At 43.5% G+C, this 15,701-nt stretch overlaps 1 protein-coding gene across 1 annotated transcript; it reads left to right on the top strand.

The window, feature by feature from the left end:
• Window positions 1-5,252: 5,252 nt before the first annotated feature.
• LOC141113992 (olfactory receptor 5V1-like) lies at window positions 5,253-7,727 on the top strand. Its single transcript, XM_073607434.1, has 2 exons — window positions 5,253-6,038; window positions 7,674-7,727. Exons 1-2 carry the CDS (start codon window positions 5,253-5,255, stop codon window positions 7,725-7,727), a joined length of 840 nt encoding a protein of 279 aa, XP_073463535.1.
• The last annotated feature ends 7,974 nt before the right edge of the window (window positions 7,728-15,701 follow it).

Below are 15,701 nucleotides of genomic sequence, written 5' to 3'. Positions count from 1 at the left end.
AATAATATTATCAGTATTATTGGTATTATTATTATCATTATTAGTAGTAGTAGTAGTATTACTACTACTACTACTAATAATGATAATAATAAATTGCCCAATTTTGGCATTGTTCTTTAACTATTTTACACTGTAGATTACCAAGTACCTATTATGTATGTCTGTTACCATGACACCTATTTTATCCAACAAAGAGAGGGCTCCATATGAGTAGTATTATTAACTGTTCCTGTATCAGGAGTGATATGCTGACTAATGTGTCCATGTCATTTAAAAAATTGAAAAAATTGTAAGTTCAGGTGTACAAACGTATAAGATATACAATATTGGTAAGTGAAAAGTGCCCCTTGGCAGTATACTTTGCTTAACAATCCCAAAAGGTTTAAAAAGTAAAAAGTATGTATCAACTATGCAGTAGTCCAAGGAAAGGTGTTTTTCTGTGCTTTTTTGCAAAAAAGAATGTTCCTAGATCTATGAAGACTCCACCTTACATGCCATACATACATTTTGAATTTAATTCGCTGGGTGATTGGGAGCCAGTGTAGGGATTGGATTAGAGGGTTGGCAGACTCTGAGTGGTTTGTAAGGTAGATAAGTCTGGCAGCAGCATTCATGATAGACTGAAGAGGGGATAGCCTATGGAGAGGTAAGCCAATGAGAAGGGAGTTGCAATAGTCAAGGTGAGAGATAACAAGGGAGTGAATGAGGAGCTTGGTGGTTTCATTTGTTAAAAAGGGGCGAATTTTAGAGATGTTACTGAGGTGAATTCTACGAACTTTTGACGATTGGATTTGAGGCTGAAATGACAAGTCAGAGTCTAGGATTATACCTAGTACCCTGACGTGAGGGGAGGGACTGATGGTTGCATTGTTGATTTTGATGGAAAAGTCATGGAGTGGGGCACGGGCGGGGGGGAATATTAATAGCTCAGTTTTAGAGAGATTTAGTTTAAGGAAGTGGTGCGACATCCATGCTGTTATGTCAGTTAGTAAGTTAGTAATGCGAGAGGAGACTGAAGGAGTGAGGTGAGGAGTAGACAGATAGATTTGGGTGTCATCAGCGTATAAGTGGTGTTGGAAGCCATGGGCAGTTATTAAGTGACCAAGGGAGGAGGTGTAGATAGAGAAGAGAAGGGGTCCAAGAACCGAGCCTTGGGGGACCCCCACAGAAAGGGGCAATGGAGAGAAGGAGACAGAGTTGTAGGTGACACTGAAGGAGCGCTGTGATATATAGGCAGAGAACCAGGATAGAGCAGAATCTTGGAGGCCAAGGGAATGTAGTTTATTGAGAAGGAGCGGGTGGTCAACAGTATCAAAGGCCACAGAGAGGTCAAGTAGTAGGAGTATGGAGTACTGGCTGTTGGTTTTAGCAGTTAGTAAATCGTTAGTGAGTTTTAGTAAGGCAGTTTCCGTGGAGTGCTGCGAGCGAAAGCCAGACTGTAAGGGGTCAAGAAGGTTATTTTCATTGAGTTAGGAGCTAAGACGGTTGTAGACTAAGCGTTCTGGAAGTTTAGAGGTGAATGGGAGCAATGAGATGGGTCTTAAGTTGTTCAAGTCGGTAAAGTCCAGTGAGGGCTTTTTAAGAATGAGAGTGATCTGCGCATGTTTTAGAGGGGAGGGGACGATGCCACTAGAGAGGGAGAGATTGAAGATGTGGGTGAGGGAGCATAGGATAGAAGAAGAGGGTGACCGTAGTAGTTGTGAGGGAACAGGATCCAAGGGACAATTGGTTAGGTGGGCATCCGAGAAAATTTTTGTAACCTCTTCCGTAGTAGCCAATTCAAAAAAGGAGAGTGTTGAATGTGCTGCTACGCAAGGTATGTTGGGTGGGGAAGATGTACACATAGTGGAGATGTCCTCACGAATTGCATCGATCTTGTCTTTGAAGTGATTGGCAATTTCTTGGGCAGTGAGTGAGTTAGTGGGTAGAGGGGGTGGTGGACGAAGCAGAGAGTTAAAGGTTGAGAAGAGCCGACGGGGACTGGATGACAAGGAATTAATAAGAGAGACAAATTAGGCTTGTTTGGCTGCATAGAGGCATGAATTGTATTTTAGAAGGGCAGATTTATATAGGGTGAAGTCTTGTAGGCATTTGGTTTTACGCCACAGTCGTTCAAGAGCACGGCAATGTCTCTTGAGATTTCTAGTGTTGTCAGTTTGCCAGGGTTGTAACGGTCGGGGCCTGATTCTGCGTGTGGTTAGAGGAGCAAGTGCATCTAGTGATGATGAGAGTGAACTGTTGTAGACAAAGGTGGCCAGGTCAGGACAGGACAGGGGAGAGATTATGTCATATAGGTGGTCAGTAGCAGAATAGAGAAGAGAAGGGTTAAAGTGGCGAAGGTTTCTACAAGTAATTGTTTGCTGCTTGGAGGGATGGGTGGTTGGAGGCAAGGATACAGTGAAAGTAATGAGGTTGTGATCAGATAGAGAAAAGGGGGTGTTGGTGAGATTGCCAGGGTTGCAGAGATGGGAGAATACAAGGTCAAGGGTATTACCATTGGAGTGAGTGGAAGTATGTGTCCATTGGGTTAGGTCAAAAGATGAGGTTAAGTCGAGAAGTTTAGCTGTAGTTGGGCTGTTAACATTGACAGGAATGTTAAAGTCACCAAGAATAATGGTGGGTATTTCAGAGGAGAGAAGGTAGGGTAGCCAGGCAGCAAAGTCATCAAGAAAGCGCGATACCGGTCCTGGAGGCCTATAAATTGCTGCAATCCTCAGAGAAATGGGAGAAAACAGACGAATACAGTGCACCTCGAAAGAAGAGAGGGATAGAGAGGGAGGGAAAGGAAGGACTTGGAAGGTGTTTTGTGGGGATGGAAGGAAGCCAACTCCATCTCCTTTCTGTTTGTTGGGTCTGGGGGAGTGAGTCCAATGGAGACCACCATGGGAGAGGGCAGCAGGAGAAGCTGAGTCAAAATTTTGAAGCCAGGTTTCTGTTATGGCGAGTATGTTCAAGCCATGAGAGATGAAGAGGTCATGTACAGATGTTAGCTTGTTACAGATGGAGCCGGCGTTCCAAAGGGCGCATGAGATTAGTGGGGTGCTTTGAGGAAGCAGGGGGATAGAAATTAAACTGAGTGAATTGCGGTGGTTGCCAGAGGGGGAGGGGCATTGGATATGTGGCTTGCATTTGGAAAATGATGGACCAGGATTAGGAGAAATGTCACCTGAGACTAGGAGAAGGAGGAGGGCGAGGAAGGCAAGGTGGGAGTGGGATGTGCATGAGCGCACGTGTATAGTGGCCCTGGTGTTTATGTCAGCATGTGGGTGCAGCAAATGCAGGAGATGATGGGTGCCATAGTAGGGAGAGGGTAGGAGTGAGGGTGATATGTGCATGCTGCAGGGAAGAGAGGAGGAGTAGAGTAAAGATAATTTGAGGATATAAGACACCAATGTGAGAAGGAATAGAATAAGGAGCATGTTAGTGGATAAAGAGTGGGAAACTAACCTAATATAAAATAAATGTCAAAGCTGGTTTGCTTGTCGTCTTGCAGAGTGGAGCAGAGTTCTTGTTGTTGTTCATGCAGGTTTAGTTATCCTGCTTTCTTTAAACTGCGTCGGTGAAACTGCGCATTACTCGTGACAGAGCCATGATGTCTGCGCCTTGCCCCTGTCTGCGCCACCCCATAAGCTGCCATAAATTTATAGGGAGACTAAGCTGGGATGCATTTCTCAGTTGGTCATTATTGGGTCTGATATGAGACACCTGAATATGGGGAGGAGATGGCCAGTGCCAGACCAGTTACAGACACAGGCTAGGGTTGTAAAGCTAATTACCTCTCTTGATCACTCAAGCCACATGGAGTTGAGAATCAATCACCAGTAATATTGCTATTGCAGTGTGTTTGTTATAGAGCTAGCAGTAAATATGGAAGTTTAAAGATATGGCAGCAGGAGACAATTATCAAAAATATGTAACAGCAAAGTCAGTTCAGTAGGGATGTACAGATGGATAGGAGACAATTACCTGTAAAAGAGCAGAGAAGACATGATGGGACTTATGAGTAGATGGGAGAGACATGGAGGAAAAGGTGCATGGAGTGCACTGTAATATTGATAAGTAAGTTGATGAGATTGCACTACCATTGCACATTAACAGATACTTAAGCACACACAGCTTGGTGAGTGTTTTTGCCAAAATAATACATTGGATTGCCATGTGTTTTTACATTGAACTTTAGCCATTTTTTACCCTGGCTTTGGACAGAGGAGATAAGGCTTATTATCCTCATCAGATTTTTTTTTCTTGTCTGTGTGAGACCAAATCTCTCCAATCAAAATCCAATGGGAACACTGACAAAAACACTTTTTTATTTTTAACTGAATCAATAAGATATAGAGTCTATGTTTTATTGCTGTCTCTGTATCCCATTGAGGAGATATCCCCTCACTTCCAATCTGGGATACAATGGCCTCCATTCCAAGATGTAAGGGGCAGCTTCCCCAACAAGAACAATGGCAATATCTCAAAGATTATAATCTTTTCTTAGCCCACACAAAAAGAAATTGCTGAGATTCCAGTTTAGTAGCAATGTCTAAACAGTGAATTATCCAATGCCTTGTTATAGGATTAAATCCTACAGAGTGAGAAATCTCTTCTGCAGCAGGAGGAAGGGACCCTACAAAATAGAGCATGAGCTAGAATCCAGAAAAAAATATAAGCACCTGCCAGTGTGCTCTCTCGGATAAAATGACAGGCATTTTACTTACAGAAATTTAGCATTTGGTTAAGAAAACCCTGTCGCTAAAGAAATAAAACGTGCAGTTCCTATAAAAGAAGAGGTAGTATACTCACTTTTCCAGGTTCCAGGAGAAACACAGGGTTTTTGGCATTCAATGCCTCCGGGAGTATTGATCTCCCATGGCCCCTGCAGCATGGGAATCAGGAGATAAATATTTTTGGGAGTATCAGTTTCTGTATAGACTCTACCAGAAAATCTCATTAATGCAGTGGGGTTAAAAGGAAGTGGCAATGGGAAAGATGAGTAGTTACTATCTTCTTTTACAAGTACAACTTTATGACACATATAATTCTGCCGACAGGGTCAGTTTAAAAACTTAATAATTTTCTTTACACATACAAATATTACACATGCTAAAATATATTTCTTCTTTTCTTTATGAAACAAAAGGTATAAAGAGCTTGCGATGAAAAATAATATCACACTTGTCGATGGATTTCTCTTCTTAGGCTTAGCGACTTTACCAGCATACCAGACATGGGTTTTCATAGCAATCACTCTTGCTTACATTATGACCATAGCTGCAAATTCTATGGTTATAACTGTCATCATCTTTGATTCTCATCTTCACACACCTATGTACTTCTTTTTAGTGAACCTTGCTATAATTGAATTATTGTACACTACAGCGATCACGCCTAATACTTTAGGTAATCTACTAAATGAAGACAAAAGAATCTCATTTATAGGTTGCTTTGCTCAGATGTTTACATTCTTAATTTTGGGAGGTTCGGAATGCATTCTCCTTGGTATCATGGCATATGACAGATATGTAGCTATATGTCAACCTTTGTTGTATACTGCTATCATGAACAGATCAGTTTGCTTCTATATGATAATCATCTGCTGGACCATTGGATTTATAACATCAGCAGTGAACACTGTTCTTACAGCTCAATTACCCTATTGTCATGACCGACTTATTAGACATTATTTTTGTGAGGTACCACCACTTCTGAAGATGTCTTGCAAGAATACATACATTAACCAGTTGATGGTCTTTTTTTTTGGTGGCAGTGTGCTTGTTGGCTCTTTTATTTTAACTGTAATTTCATACATCTTTGTTATTCGGGCAGTAATCAAGATCCCTGGTACCAGTGGAAAGAAAAAAACCTTCTCCACATGTACTTCTCATCTCTTGGTGGTCAGCATCTTCTTTGGGACAGGCATCTTAACTTATCTCCGTCCATCTTCTCAGTCATTCCCTAATGATCACATATTTTCTGTGGTGTATGCTGTCATGACTCCTCTTATAAATCCTTTAGTATACAGTTTTAGGAATAAAGATGTTCAAAGAGCACTGAGGAACATTTTACATTACTTAAGCACAACCTGCAAATAGGGGTGGAAAGTTTGACAGCTGCCATATTTAAATGATCTCAACAGAATGGTTACACAGGTATTTATGTTTTTAATTTTATATAGCCAACTGATTAAAACTATTTTTGGGAGCATACTCTAGGAAAACCATTTAACCACTTAATGTCTTGGAAGGCAACCAAACCCAAAACACAGGCACCCAGTTGACACACAATCCACAGTTTAATGGCACATATGCTACTTTGCAAGTATTTTATAGAGGGCACTGCTTCTCTGTAAACAACCAGTGTATTGGGCATCACCAAGCAATATAGTGAGGAGAGTATTGCTTAAATGTGCATTTATTTGTAAAGTATAGCAGCCACTACATCTAAGTACTGGGTAGATGCAATATTTTTGTTTTTGGGTTTAGATACACATTAAATAGCAGTCTCATGAGCCCCATAAAAACTTTTTTATTGCGATTTATGTATGCTATTTTATTTGTAACCAGAACTACTGTTACTAAATCATGCAGGTCTCCTTTTCTTTCACAAGATGGCAATAATGGATATATTGAGTTTTGAACTTAGAACATAGGATGTTGGGAAATGTAGTGTGAGCAGTAAAGTGGGGCCATTATTATTGCTGATGAAAGAACTACTAGACCCAAAAGTATCTGGGGCAGGAGGAGCAATCCGGGGGGGAATAAATGGAAAGCCTGAGAAAAGAGGTGTGAGAAGCAATGTTTGTGGTTTGCAGCTGGCAATATTTGCCTGGCTGATACCTTACAAAGAGCCACTGGATTCCTTCACAGGTTGATGGATTAAAGCGGGGTTCCACTCAAATTTTTAACTTAATCTTACCCCCTTCAGTTAATTGCATAGATGTTCAAATGCTGCACGAAAAATTTTTTTATCGCTATAATTACCTTTATATTGTACTTTATTGTGGCACTTCCTGTCTCTTCTCCCATGGGAGTAGGCATGTTTATTGCCTTTCCCCGGCGCCGCACTGTCTCCTGGGAGCTTAGTGTCAGGCTTCCCAATATTCAGTGCGGAAACAATGATCATGCGTGTGAACAAGCTGTGAATGAACAGCATTCACCGCATCCCGGAAATCAATGCTTGTGGGCTTCACATGCCCACAAGCAAGATGGAAACAGCCAGCATCACATTTTTTAAGTTATTCTTCAGTACGAAAACAGACAGAGGCGGAAATATTACACCCAAACTGTGAGTATTATTTTGGGATTAGCAAAGTGTCTCAATGACCTAAAAAAAAAAAAAAAAAGATTGGTTGCCGGACTCCCGCTTTAAGCTGGATGGAGTTCTGCACTGCCTGTGGTTCCAGTTATAATCTAAAGCTGCCAGCTCACTGCTGTGGAATTCTGCTTGCACTGCAAAGCCTAGCGATCAGCATCGCCCCCTGCCCAGGCCTGCTGCAGGAAAAAGCAAGGCATCCTACCATCATAGACTGTACCCTCCTTCCCACCAGACAGCTAACGGGCATTAAGAGGGGCCCCTCCAATGACTCGGCCAGTTGCTAGGAGTCTCTAAGAAAGAGTAGTGGCAGTTTCTTCAGCCCACAGTTATTCTGGATATTGACATTGACTATACTATGCTATACCTAGTCTCTATACAAAATCGTTATCTGTCCCTATCACTTGCTGTGGCTCATCTTATGAGGAGAGCTACAGTTTACGCTGGTAGAGTTAAAGTACATGCTGGAATTTAGAATCACTTCAAGGAACCCTATATACATTGTGTACCTGGTTGTGTTCTCCATTGTTATGCTTTATCTTGATTGACATTAACTTGTCAATACATTCTGCTACTTATCATAGAGTTGCGAGTTTAATTCTTGTGTTCCACTTAAAGTGCATAGAGGGTATTACTCTACATCGGTTGGTAAGGTATAGCAGGTGGTGTCAATGAGGTTGAGGCCTCAGATAGGGTGGAAAAAGGAGCAGAGGACCCCTTGAAAATGCCCATTTGGACGAAACTAGTTGGGCTGACGTTACGCCACTGTATGATCCCGGGTAGTCGGTGGCTCTCTCAGAGAGTTATTACTATGTTTTTTGCTGTAACATTGTTCTAATTGGATGACTGACTCTGTTCTATAATAAACCTTTATTTAAACTACTACACTATCACTGGCTTTCTGTTGGCTCCTTGGTGAGCTTTGTCTGTTCCATAGTAAGTTGCCTTTTGCTGCTGCCTAATGGCCTACATTATTCCATTTTCTTGTACCATTTTCCTTTAGATTTACCAAAACCATATAAATGAGGTCAAACCTAAACACCCCATAGTAGGGGGTCTCTCAGTGTGGCCCATACAGGGGGTCTCTCACTCCCAGAATATCCCATATTAAGGGGTCTCTCAGTACTGTGAGAGACACCCTAAGGAATATATTGAGAGAGCCCCTATTATGGGATATACTGACTGAGAGAGACCCCCCTATATGGGATATATACTGAGAGACCCCTATTATGGGATATACACTGAGAGACCCCTATTATGGGATATACACTGAGAGATCTTTATTATGGTGAGAGAACCCCTATAATAAAATAGGGAGTCTCTCAGTATATCCATATTAGGGGGTCTCAGTATATATCCCATAATAAGGGGTTTCTCAGTATATCTCATAATAGGGGGTCTCCGTATATATCCCGTAATAGGGGGTCTCTCAGTGTATCCCATAATAGGGGGTCTCAGTATATATCCCATATGGGGGGGTCTCTCTCACTCTGTGTCATTATATACTCTCAATGTCGATTTGGGGTGCATTCCATGCTTCCCAGCCTCCACACTGCTGAAAATGTATGCAGCTGCTGCTGGCGTGAGAAGTGACTATACAAAGAGGAGAGGAAAGAATGGTGCTTGTCACTCAGCAGGCTACATGTCCCCCATGCTTGCTCCCTGTCTGCTTGCTGTGACCTCCTGTGTCTCCCTCTGCTGCTCCAGTCCAAGGCTTTAAGCCTCTAAAATCGTCTTCCTGGCTGGCCTACTGTTTACTGGACAGTGAGATTTCTCTCCCTCCCAATCTGCCACACTGTTGATTCTGGCACTTACAGTTCCATACAATAGAAGCCAACCAAGCAGGAGCAGCGGCAGTAGACTTCAAGCTTTTTCTTGAGTCTGTGACTGTGACTGTCTGACTGTGAGTGGAGGAAGGCGGGCATAACGGGGTGGCTGGACCACACTGTGGGGACACCTCCTCTCCTCTGTTCTGGCTCAGTAGTGCAGTGCAACTGCACCAGGGGAAAATCTCCACCCCCTGGTGCAGTGAGCAAATAGGGAGCTCAATAGGTGGGCCAGGTCGGTATTTCGACCCGCCCTAATAAGCCCCATATAACACAATAGAAAACTGTTTACTCAGTGTCTCCAAATACAGTGGTAAATGAATTTTTTTTCGATGGATGTCCTGTTGCTAGGCAGATTAGAAAAAAAAGTCTAATCATGATTAGACATTTTTTTTCTAATCTACCTAGCAACAGTAGCTGAGAGAGAGATATAACAAGCATTCAGAAAAGGGGACTGCAAGTGCAGTACTAGCATGTAAAGGCACAGAACACAACAGAAAAAATAATTACATTGTTTATTTTTTTTATTCTTTTTTCCTGCAACAAAAACTGGTGGGGCGTGCCCTAGGAGCCCCTATGGATGAGCCTCCACTGCATAGTATGGACAATAATGGCCATTTACAATTTGTAAATGTGCCAGCCCCCCATGTAAAAGTCAATTTTCTCATCAGCCTTTATCAGCATGTGTTGGAGATGGTTGGAATAGAGTTAGCCAAAACAATTTCAGGGAGAGATAGTTACTGCTTTACAGTGTAGCTACACAGTGCTTTTACAGTGCTTTATAGTGCTGCTGCTATACTACAAAGATCTGAGTGAGTTACAAAGAGTGGAATGTGCCCTCTTGCTGTATAGTGCTCCATTACTGTGTATTGCATTGAGGCAGGTTGCATATTATTGTATACCATCCAATGTATTCTCAAGGAACAAGTCCTCTTTAGAGCTATGTTGTTTGTGTGTGTCAACAGCAACATTTATAGCTGTTTAGCTGCGGTTTTCACTTAAAAAGAGTTTTGCTTTCTAGTGTTTTATGGTTCTTGTTCGATGTTTAGTGCTTAATTATCATTTTGTAAGGCAAGTATATTTAATTTCACATTTTGTTAGGGTCTTTCGGGGTATTTTGGGGGCTAGCAATGTGAATGTATTACTGACACAGGCAAAGCTGTTTTTTGTTAGCAGCACATTAAAGCATAATATTGCAGTCCAAAATACATGCACAAAACAATTACATTGTGAAGTACACCACACGTGATACATCCTTAATTCCCCCCCCCCCCACCTATTGCCATTGCATAATTGCAATAATATGACAATAACCTGTTTCATTATGTCTGGGAGGCCTACAGGGAGAGGCAGAGGTTATTCATGTGCATCTAGTAAGGGGTGAGCAGGTTGTGCATCCACATGCCAAAGTGGTGGTTGGGCTGCATCTTTGAAAAGTATGGCACATCTGCCTTTTCTTTCTGTTAGTGGATGTGCTATACAATCAGAGCATGCAGAGGAGGTGGTGGAGTGAATTACCAAGCCTTAAAATATTCTCCCAGTCACCTCTATGCCTAACATTTCAATGCCAGGTTTCAAAATTGCTGGCTTTACAGCTGCCCCCTTCAATAACTTTACAGCCTGCGCTTCACAACATTGGCAGATACTCAGCAATAGACATGTGCAATTAGTTTGGGTCTGAATATAAATTCGGGCAAATTTTTGATTGTTCTGAGATTTGGATGTATCCTAATCTCCGAATGAAAAAGTAACAAATTTCGTTCAAATTTTTTTTATTACATTTCGTATATATTCATTTTCTAATGAATTCCAAATTTTTGGAACGATTCGAATTCGGATTGGTCGAAAAATGATCGACTGATTCGAATTCTATGTGAAGAATAGCTGGTTGTTAAGGAGCCGGCTGGGAAGCCAGCCACTGTGTCATTAAGAACTGATGACTTCTCCGTTGACAGATGAATATAAACAAAAGAATGTCGGCAATGAAAAATGCAAAAAAAAAAGCATAGGGTCCCCCCAAAATCCATACCAGACCCATATCCGAGAATGCAGCCAAACAGGTCGGGAAAGGGAGGGGACAAATAAGTGCCCCCCCAGTGAACCTTACCAGGGCACATGCCTTCAACATAGGGGGTGCTTTGAGGCAGAGGGGCTCTGCCCCTCCCCCTAAAGCACTTTGTCCTCATGTTGGTTGGGACAAGGGCCTCTTCCTCACAACCCTGGCTGGTAGTTGTGGGGGTGCAGTCAGTGATTTATTGAAATCTGGAAGTCCCCTCAACCAAGGGGCCCCCCGGATCCTGTCCCCCCTATGTTAATGAGTATGGGGTATTTTGGAGTGTTCCTGTTAAAATCCATACCAGACCCGAAGGGCCTGGTATGGATTTGAGGGGGAACCCAAGCTGTTTTTTTCTGCATTTTTTCATTTCCTGGCATTATTTTTTTTACATTTTTAGCTATAAGCAAGGAAGCCCACTGACAGCTGATGAGTCATGGTTGTTAAAAACGCCAGTGGCTGCCCACAACTTAACAACCAGCTATTCTGATTTCTGAATTTACAAAAGGAATGCCGAAGATACAAAATTAATTCCAAAATTCCTGAAAACGAAACGGACCAATATTGAGATATTTTTAGCATTGTTTTTCAGAATAGCATTTTTTTAATTCTATACCAGGCTTTTCGGATCTGGTATGGATTTTAAGGGGAACCCCAAATCCCCCCCAAAATAAAGGCATGGGACCCCCCAAAATCCATACTATACCTTTATCCGAGCATGCAGCCCACCAGGTCAGGAAAGGGCCCCATACTCCTTCACATAAACATTCGGTGCATGCTGGGTTGGGGACGTCATAAGGAGGCGGTGCAACCAGGTGACATCACTAGGTGGCTTTGCCCCTTACCTATTTAACCGCTTGCCAACTGCCCACCATCAGCAGAATGGCTCTCCTGCACGAATCGCCATACCTGTATGGCGGGCACTTTAAGAGGTATAAGAGCAGTACTGAGGAGCCAATGGACATGCCTGGCTGCTGCGATGTCTTCCAGGTACCCGCAATCGCTCCTGACAGAGCCAGAATGAGGATCTACGTGTGTAAACTAGGGATGGGCTGAACAGCGAACAATTTGGGGTGTTCGCGGCAAATTCGAAAGCCGCAGAAGACCCTTTAAAAGTCTATGGGAGAAATCAAAAGTACTAATTTTAAAGGCTTATATGCATGGTATTGCCATATAAAGTGTTTGGGGACCTTGGTCCTGCCCCAGGGGACATGTATCAGTGCAAAAAAAAAGTTTTAAAAATGGACGTTTTTTCAGGGGCAGTGATATTAATAATGCTTAAAGTGAAACAATAAAAGTGTAATATTCCTTTAAATTTCATACCTGGGGGTGTCTATAATATGCTTGTAAAGGGGTGCATGTTTCCCGTGTTTAGAACAGTCTGACAGCAAAATGACATTTCTAAAGGAAAAAAAGCCATATAAAACTACTATCGCTACTATCACTACTACCTGGGGGGTGTCTACAGTATGCCTGTAAAGGGGCGCATGTTTCCCCTGTTAAGAACAGTCTGACAGCAAAGTGACATTTCTAACGGAAAAAAAAGTCGTGTAAAACTACTATCACTACTAACTACTGTAAAACTACTATCGCTAGCGCCGGCTATAATGACTTGTCAGTCCGGCAATACACATAAAAGTTCATTTATAAAAATGGCATGGAATTTCCCCACAGGGGAACCCCGAACCAAAATTTAAAAAAAAATGCGTGGGGGTCCCCATAAATTCCATACCAGGCCCTTCAGGTCTGGTATGGATTTTAAGGGGAACCCCCTGCCAAAATTTAAAAAAAATGGCGTGGGGTCCCCCCAAAAATCCATACCAGACCCTTATCCGAGCACGCAACCTGGCAGGCCGCAGGAAAAAAGGGGGGACGAGAGAGCGCCCCCTGCCCTCCTGAACCGTACCAGACCACATGCCCTCTTCATTGGGAGGGTGCTTTGGGGTGGCATTTATGTACCCGGGTGACCCCGCCCCCCTCTGACAACACGGGGAAAGTTTCCTGTGTGTCAGACTAGGGCGGGGTCACCGGGTGGCCCCGCCCTCTGTTATATAAGAAATATCAGAAGAACCGAAGCGTCCCGTGGTGGAAGACTCCCACTGAGGCGGATCGTACGGACGGAGTGGAGAAGAAGCCTGGAGGAAGATGCGGGATGAGAAGAGCGGAGGAAGAAGAAGATGGAGAAGAAGAAGATGAAGAAGAAGATGGAGGAAGAAGAAGAACACTGAAGGAAGACCAGAAGAAAGAAGATGAAAGAAGAAATAAATAAAGGACTTGTCAAAAACCGTCTCTTGTGTTTTTTAACCTTTTTGACACTGTTTTTGTGAAATGGTAGGGGTACATTTGTACTCCATTACCAATTGACACAGGGGGGGTCGGAATTTGGGGGTCCCCTTGTTAAAGGGGGCTTCCAGATTCCGATAAGCCCCCTGCCCGCAGACCCCCACAACCACCGGGTAAGGGTTGTGGGGATGGGGCCCTTCTCCCCATCAACTTGGGGACAAGGTGCTTTGGGGGGCTACCTCAAAGCACATTTTTTTTTTTTTGCTCAAAACAGAGCAACCAAAAAAGAAAAAAAGGATATACAGCACTGTATCCAACACTAAATGTTATGTAATGCTGTGTTAAACACTGCACTACACTAACACACTACACACACCTGTATATATGTCAGCACCCCCCCACACACACACCTGTATATATGTCAGTGCCCCCCATACACACACCTGTATATATGTCAGCACCCCCCACACACACCTTTATATATGTCAGCTCCCCCACACACACACCTGTATATATGTCAGCGCCCCACACACACACACACACACACCTGTATATATGTCAGCGCCCCACACACACACCTGTATATATGGCAGCCCCATATACACAAATCTGTACACACACAAGCCTCTGGCCCCTCCCTGTAAACAAACAGTCCCCTCCCTTACCTTCACAGCCCCTACTTGTAGCTTCCTACCTGGTCCCAGCTCGTTTTCACAAAGCTGACCTGTTGCTGAGAAGCATAGTACAGGCAGATCACTGTCACACGAGGAGTGCACATGCACATAGTAGCCAGAAGTGGCAGTAAAGAGCTCAATGCCTGAATTAATGACACGAGAACAGCAGAAATTGTGAGATCATTTCTGTAATGCACAGCGTGGATCCCCTTCACCCGTCCTGCCTTCTTCTGGCCCGGGCGGGCCCCTCCGGCCCTGGAGCCCCTTACAGTTGTAATGGCTGTACCCCCCTGATGGCGGCCCTGTCAAGGGGCGATAGAAAATGTTAGTGCTGACAGCTGGTGCGGATCAGACATATAGATGTGACAGGGCTGAGTGAGGTAGGAGGAGGAGAGCGCCCCCCTGGCAGCCAGGACAGTGTCACTGTTGAGGTAAGACACCCCCTTGGGTTCGTGTAGGACTGAAGTCTGTCCACCACTCTATGCCCGCCCTCTATTCTGTTGCTGCTAAAGCCTCCCAAAAATGGAGCTCAAGCAGTACCTGCACCCTGCCAGTGGAAAGGAGAAACTCGATCTCTCCCAGGCTTTGGTAAGGGTTCCTGTTAGCCCTCCCCCCAATTCTAACACAGTGAGAGCAGCAGCAGCATGAGGAGGGGGGAAGGAGCAAGGAGGACAACACTGAACTGCAGTCCCAATCACAGCTTCTCATCCAGCAGTCACCAGAGTTCTCCCCATGGCAGAAAGAAGAAATCAGAAGATGGATGTCAGACTGAATTCTTCACCTGTGAGCCCTGACTGTTCTGCCTTCCACTCTGTACCAAGCTGTGCTGTGAACCTGCCTCACCTCAGCAGGACAGGTATAGTGAAAGTGAAAATCAAATTCTTGGGTATGTTAGGAATATATTGGGAATTTTCAGGTGCTACATAGATGCATTCCACAAAAACATTATTTTTAAAAAGATATAATGTGTATGTGGAATACATCCATGTAGCACTTGAAAACTCCCTGTATATTCCTAACATTATCAAGAACTTGAGCAGCAGCAGAAAGTAATGTTGTGCCCTAATATAGTCCTAATCCAGTAAGAAAAAAAAAAAAGTCCACCCTTGCAGTGTGTGTATATGGAGAATAGCCTCTTTCACATCCATGTTTCCATGCTCCAGCCAGCTGCAGCACTCTCTTCCTCCACCTAAAACCTCAGCATCATCACGTAACATACAGGAACATTAACCTTGTATGGCAGGATGAGGGGGGCGGAGTGTGACCGTAGCCAGTCACAACGTTCACAGAAGCTGTTGGGAACCAGTCACAGCACCAGAGGAAGCCTGCTTAAAGAGGAGCTCCAGCCTCCTCCAAAAAATTAAAAGTCAACAGCAACAAATCCAGTAACTGCTGACTTTTAATACAAGGACACTTACCTGTCCAGGGATCCAGTGATGTCCTTACCCAAGCCGATTCTTTAATCGGCTTTCGATGCAGGCACAGGCATCATAAGTAAGGGAAACTGTCAATAAAGCCTTGCAGCTTCACAGCCAGTTTCCTACTGGGCACGCACAAGACACA

This window comes from Aquarana catesbeiana, linkage group LG01 (genome assembly GCF_042186555.1).
Source record: "Aquarana catesbeiana isolate 2022-GZ linkage group LG01, ASM4218655v1, whole genome shotgun sequence".
In the NCBI taxonomy this organism is placed as follows: domain Eukaryota; kingdom Metazoa; phylum Chordata; class Amphibia; order Anura; family Ranidae; genus Aquarana; species Aquarana catesbeiana.
The sequence above is the reverse complement of the archived record's forward strand: the minus strand, read 5'-3'. Positions and strand labels throughout refer to the sequence as shown.

What these genes read in the sequence shown, in the direction of transcription:
- LOC141113992 (XM_073607434.1), top strand. Translation starts at nt 5,253, where the DNA reads ATGACCATAGCTGCAAATTCTATGGTTATAACTGTCATCATCTTTGAT. An exon ending in GGAATAAAGATGTTCAAAGA is followed by an intron (nt 6,039 to 7,673) that starts GCACTGAGGAAC and finishes TGCTATACCTAG; the next exon opens with TCTCTATACAAAATCGTTAT.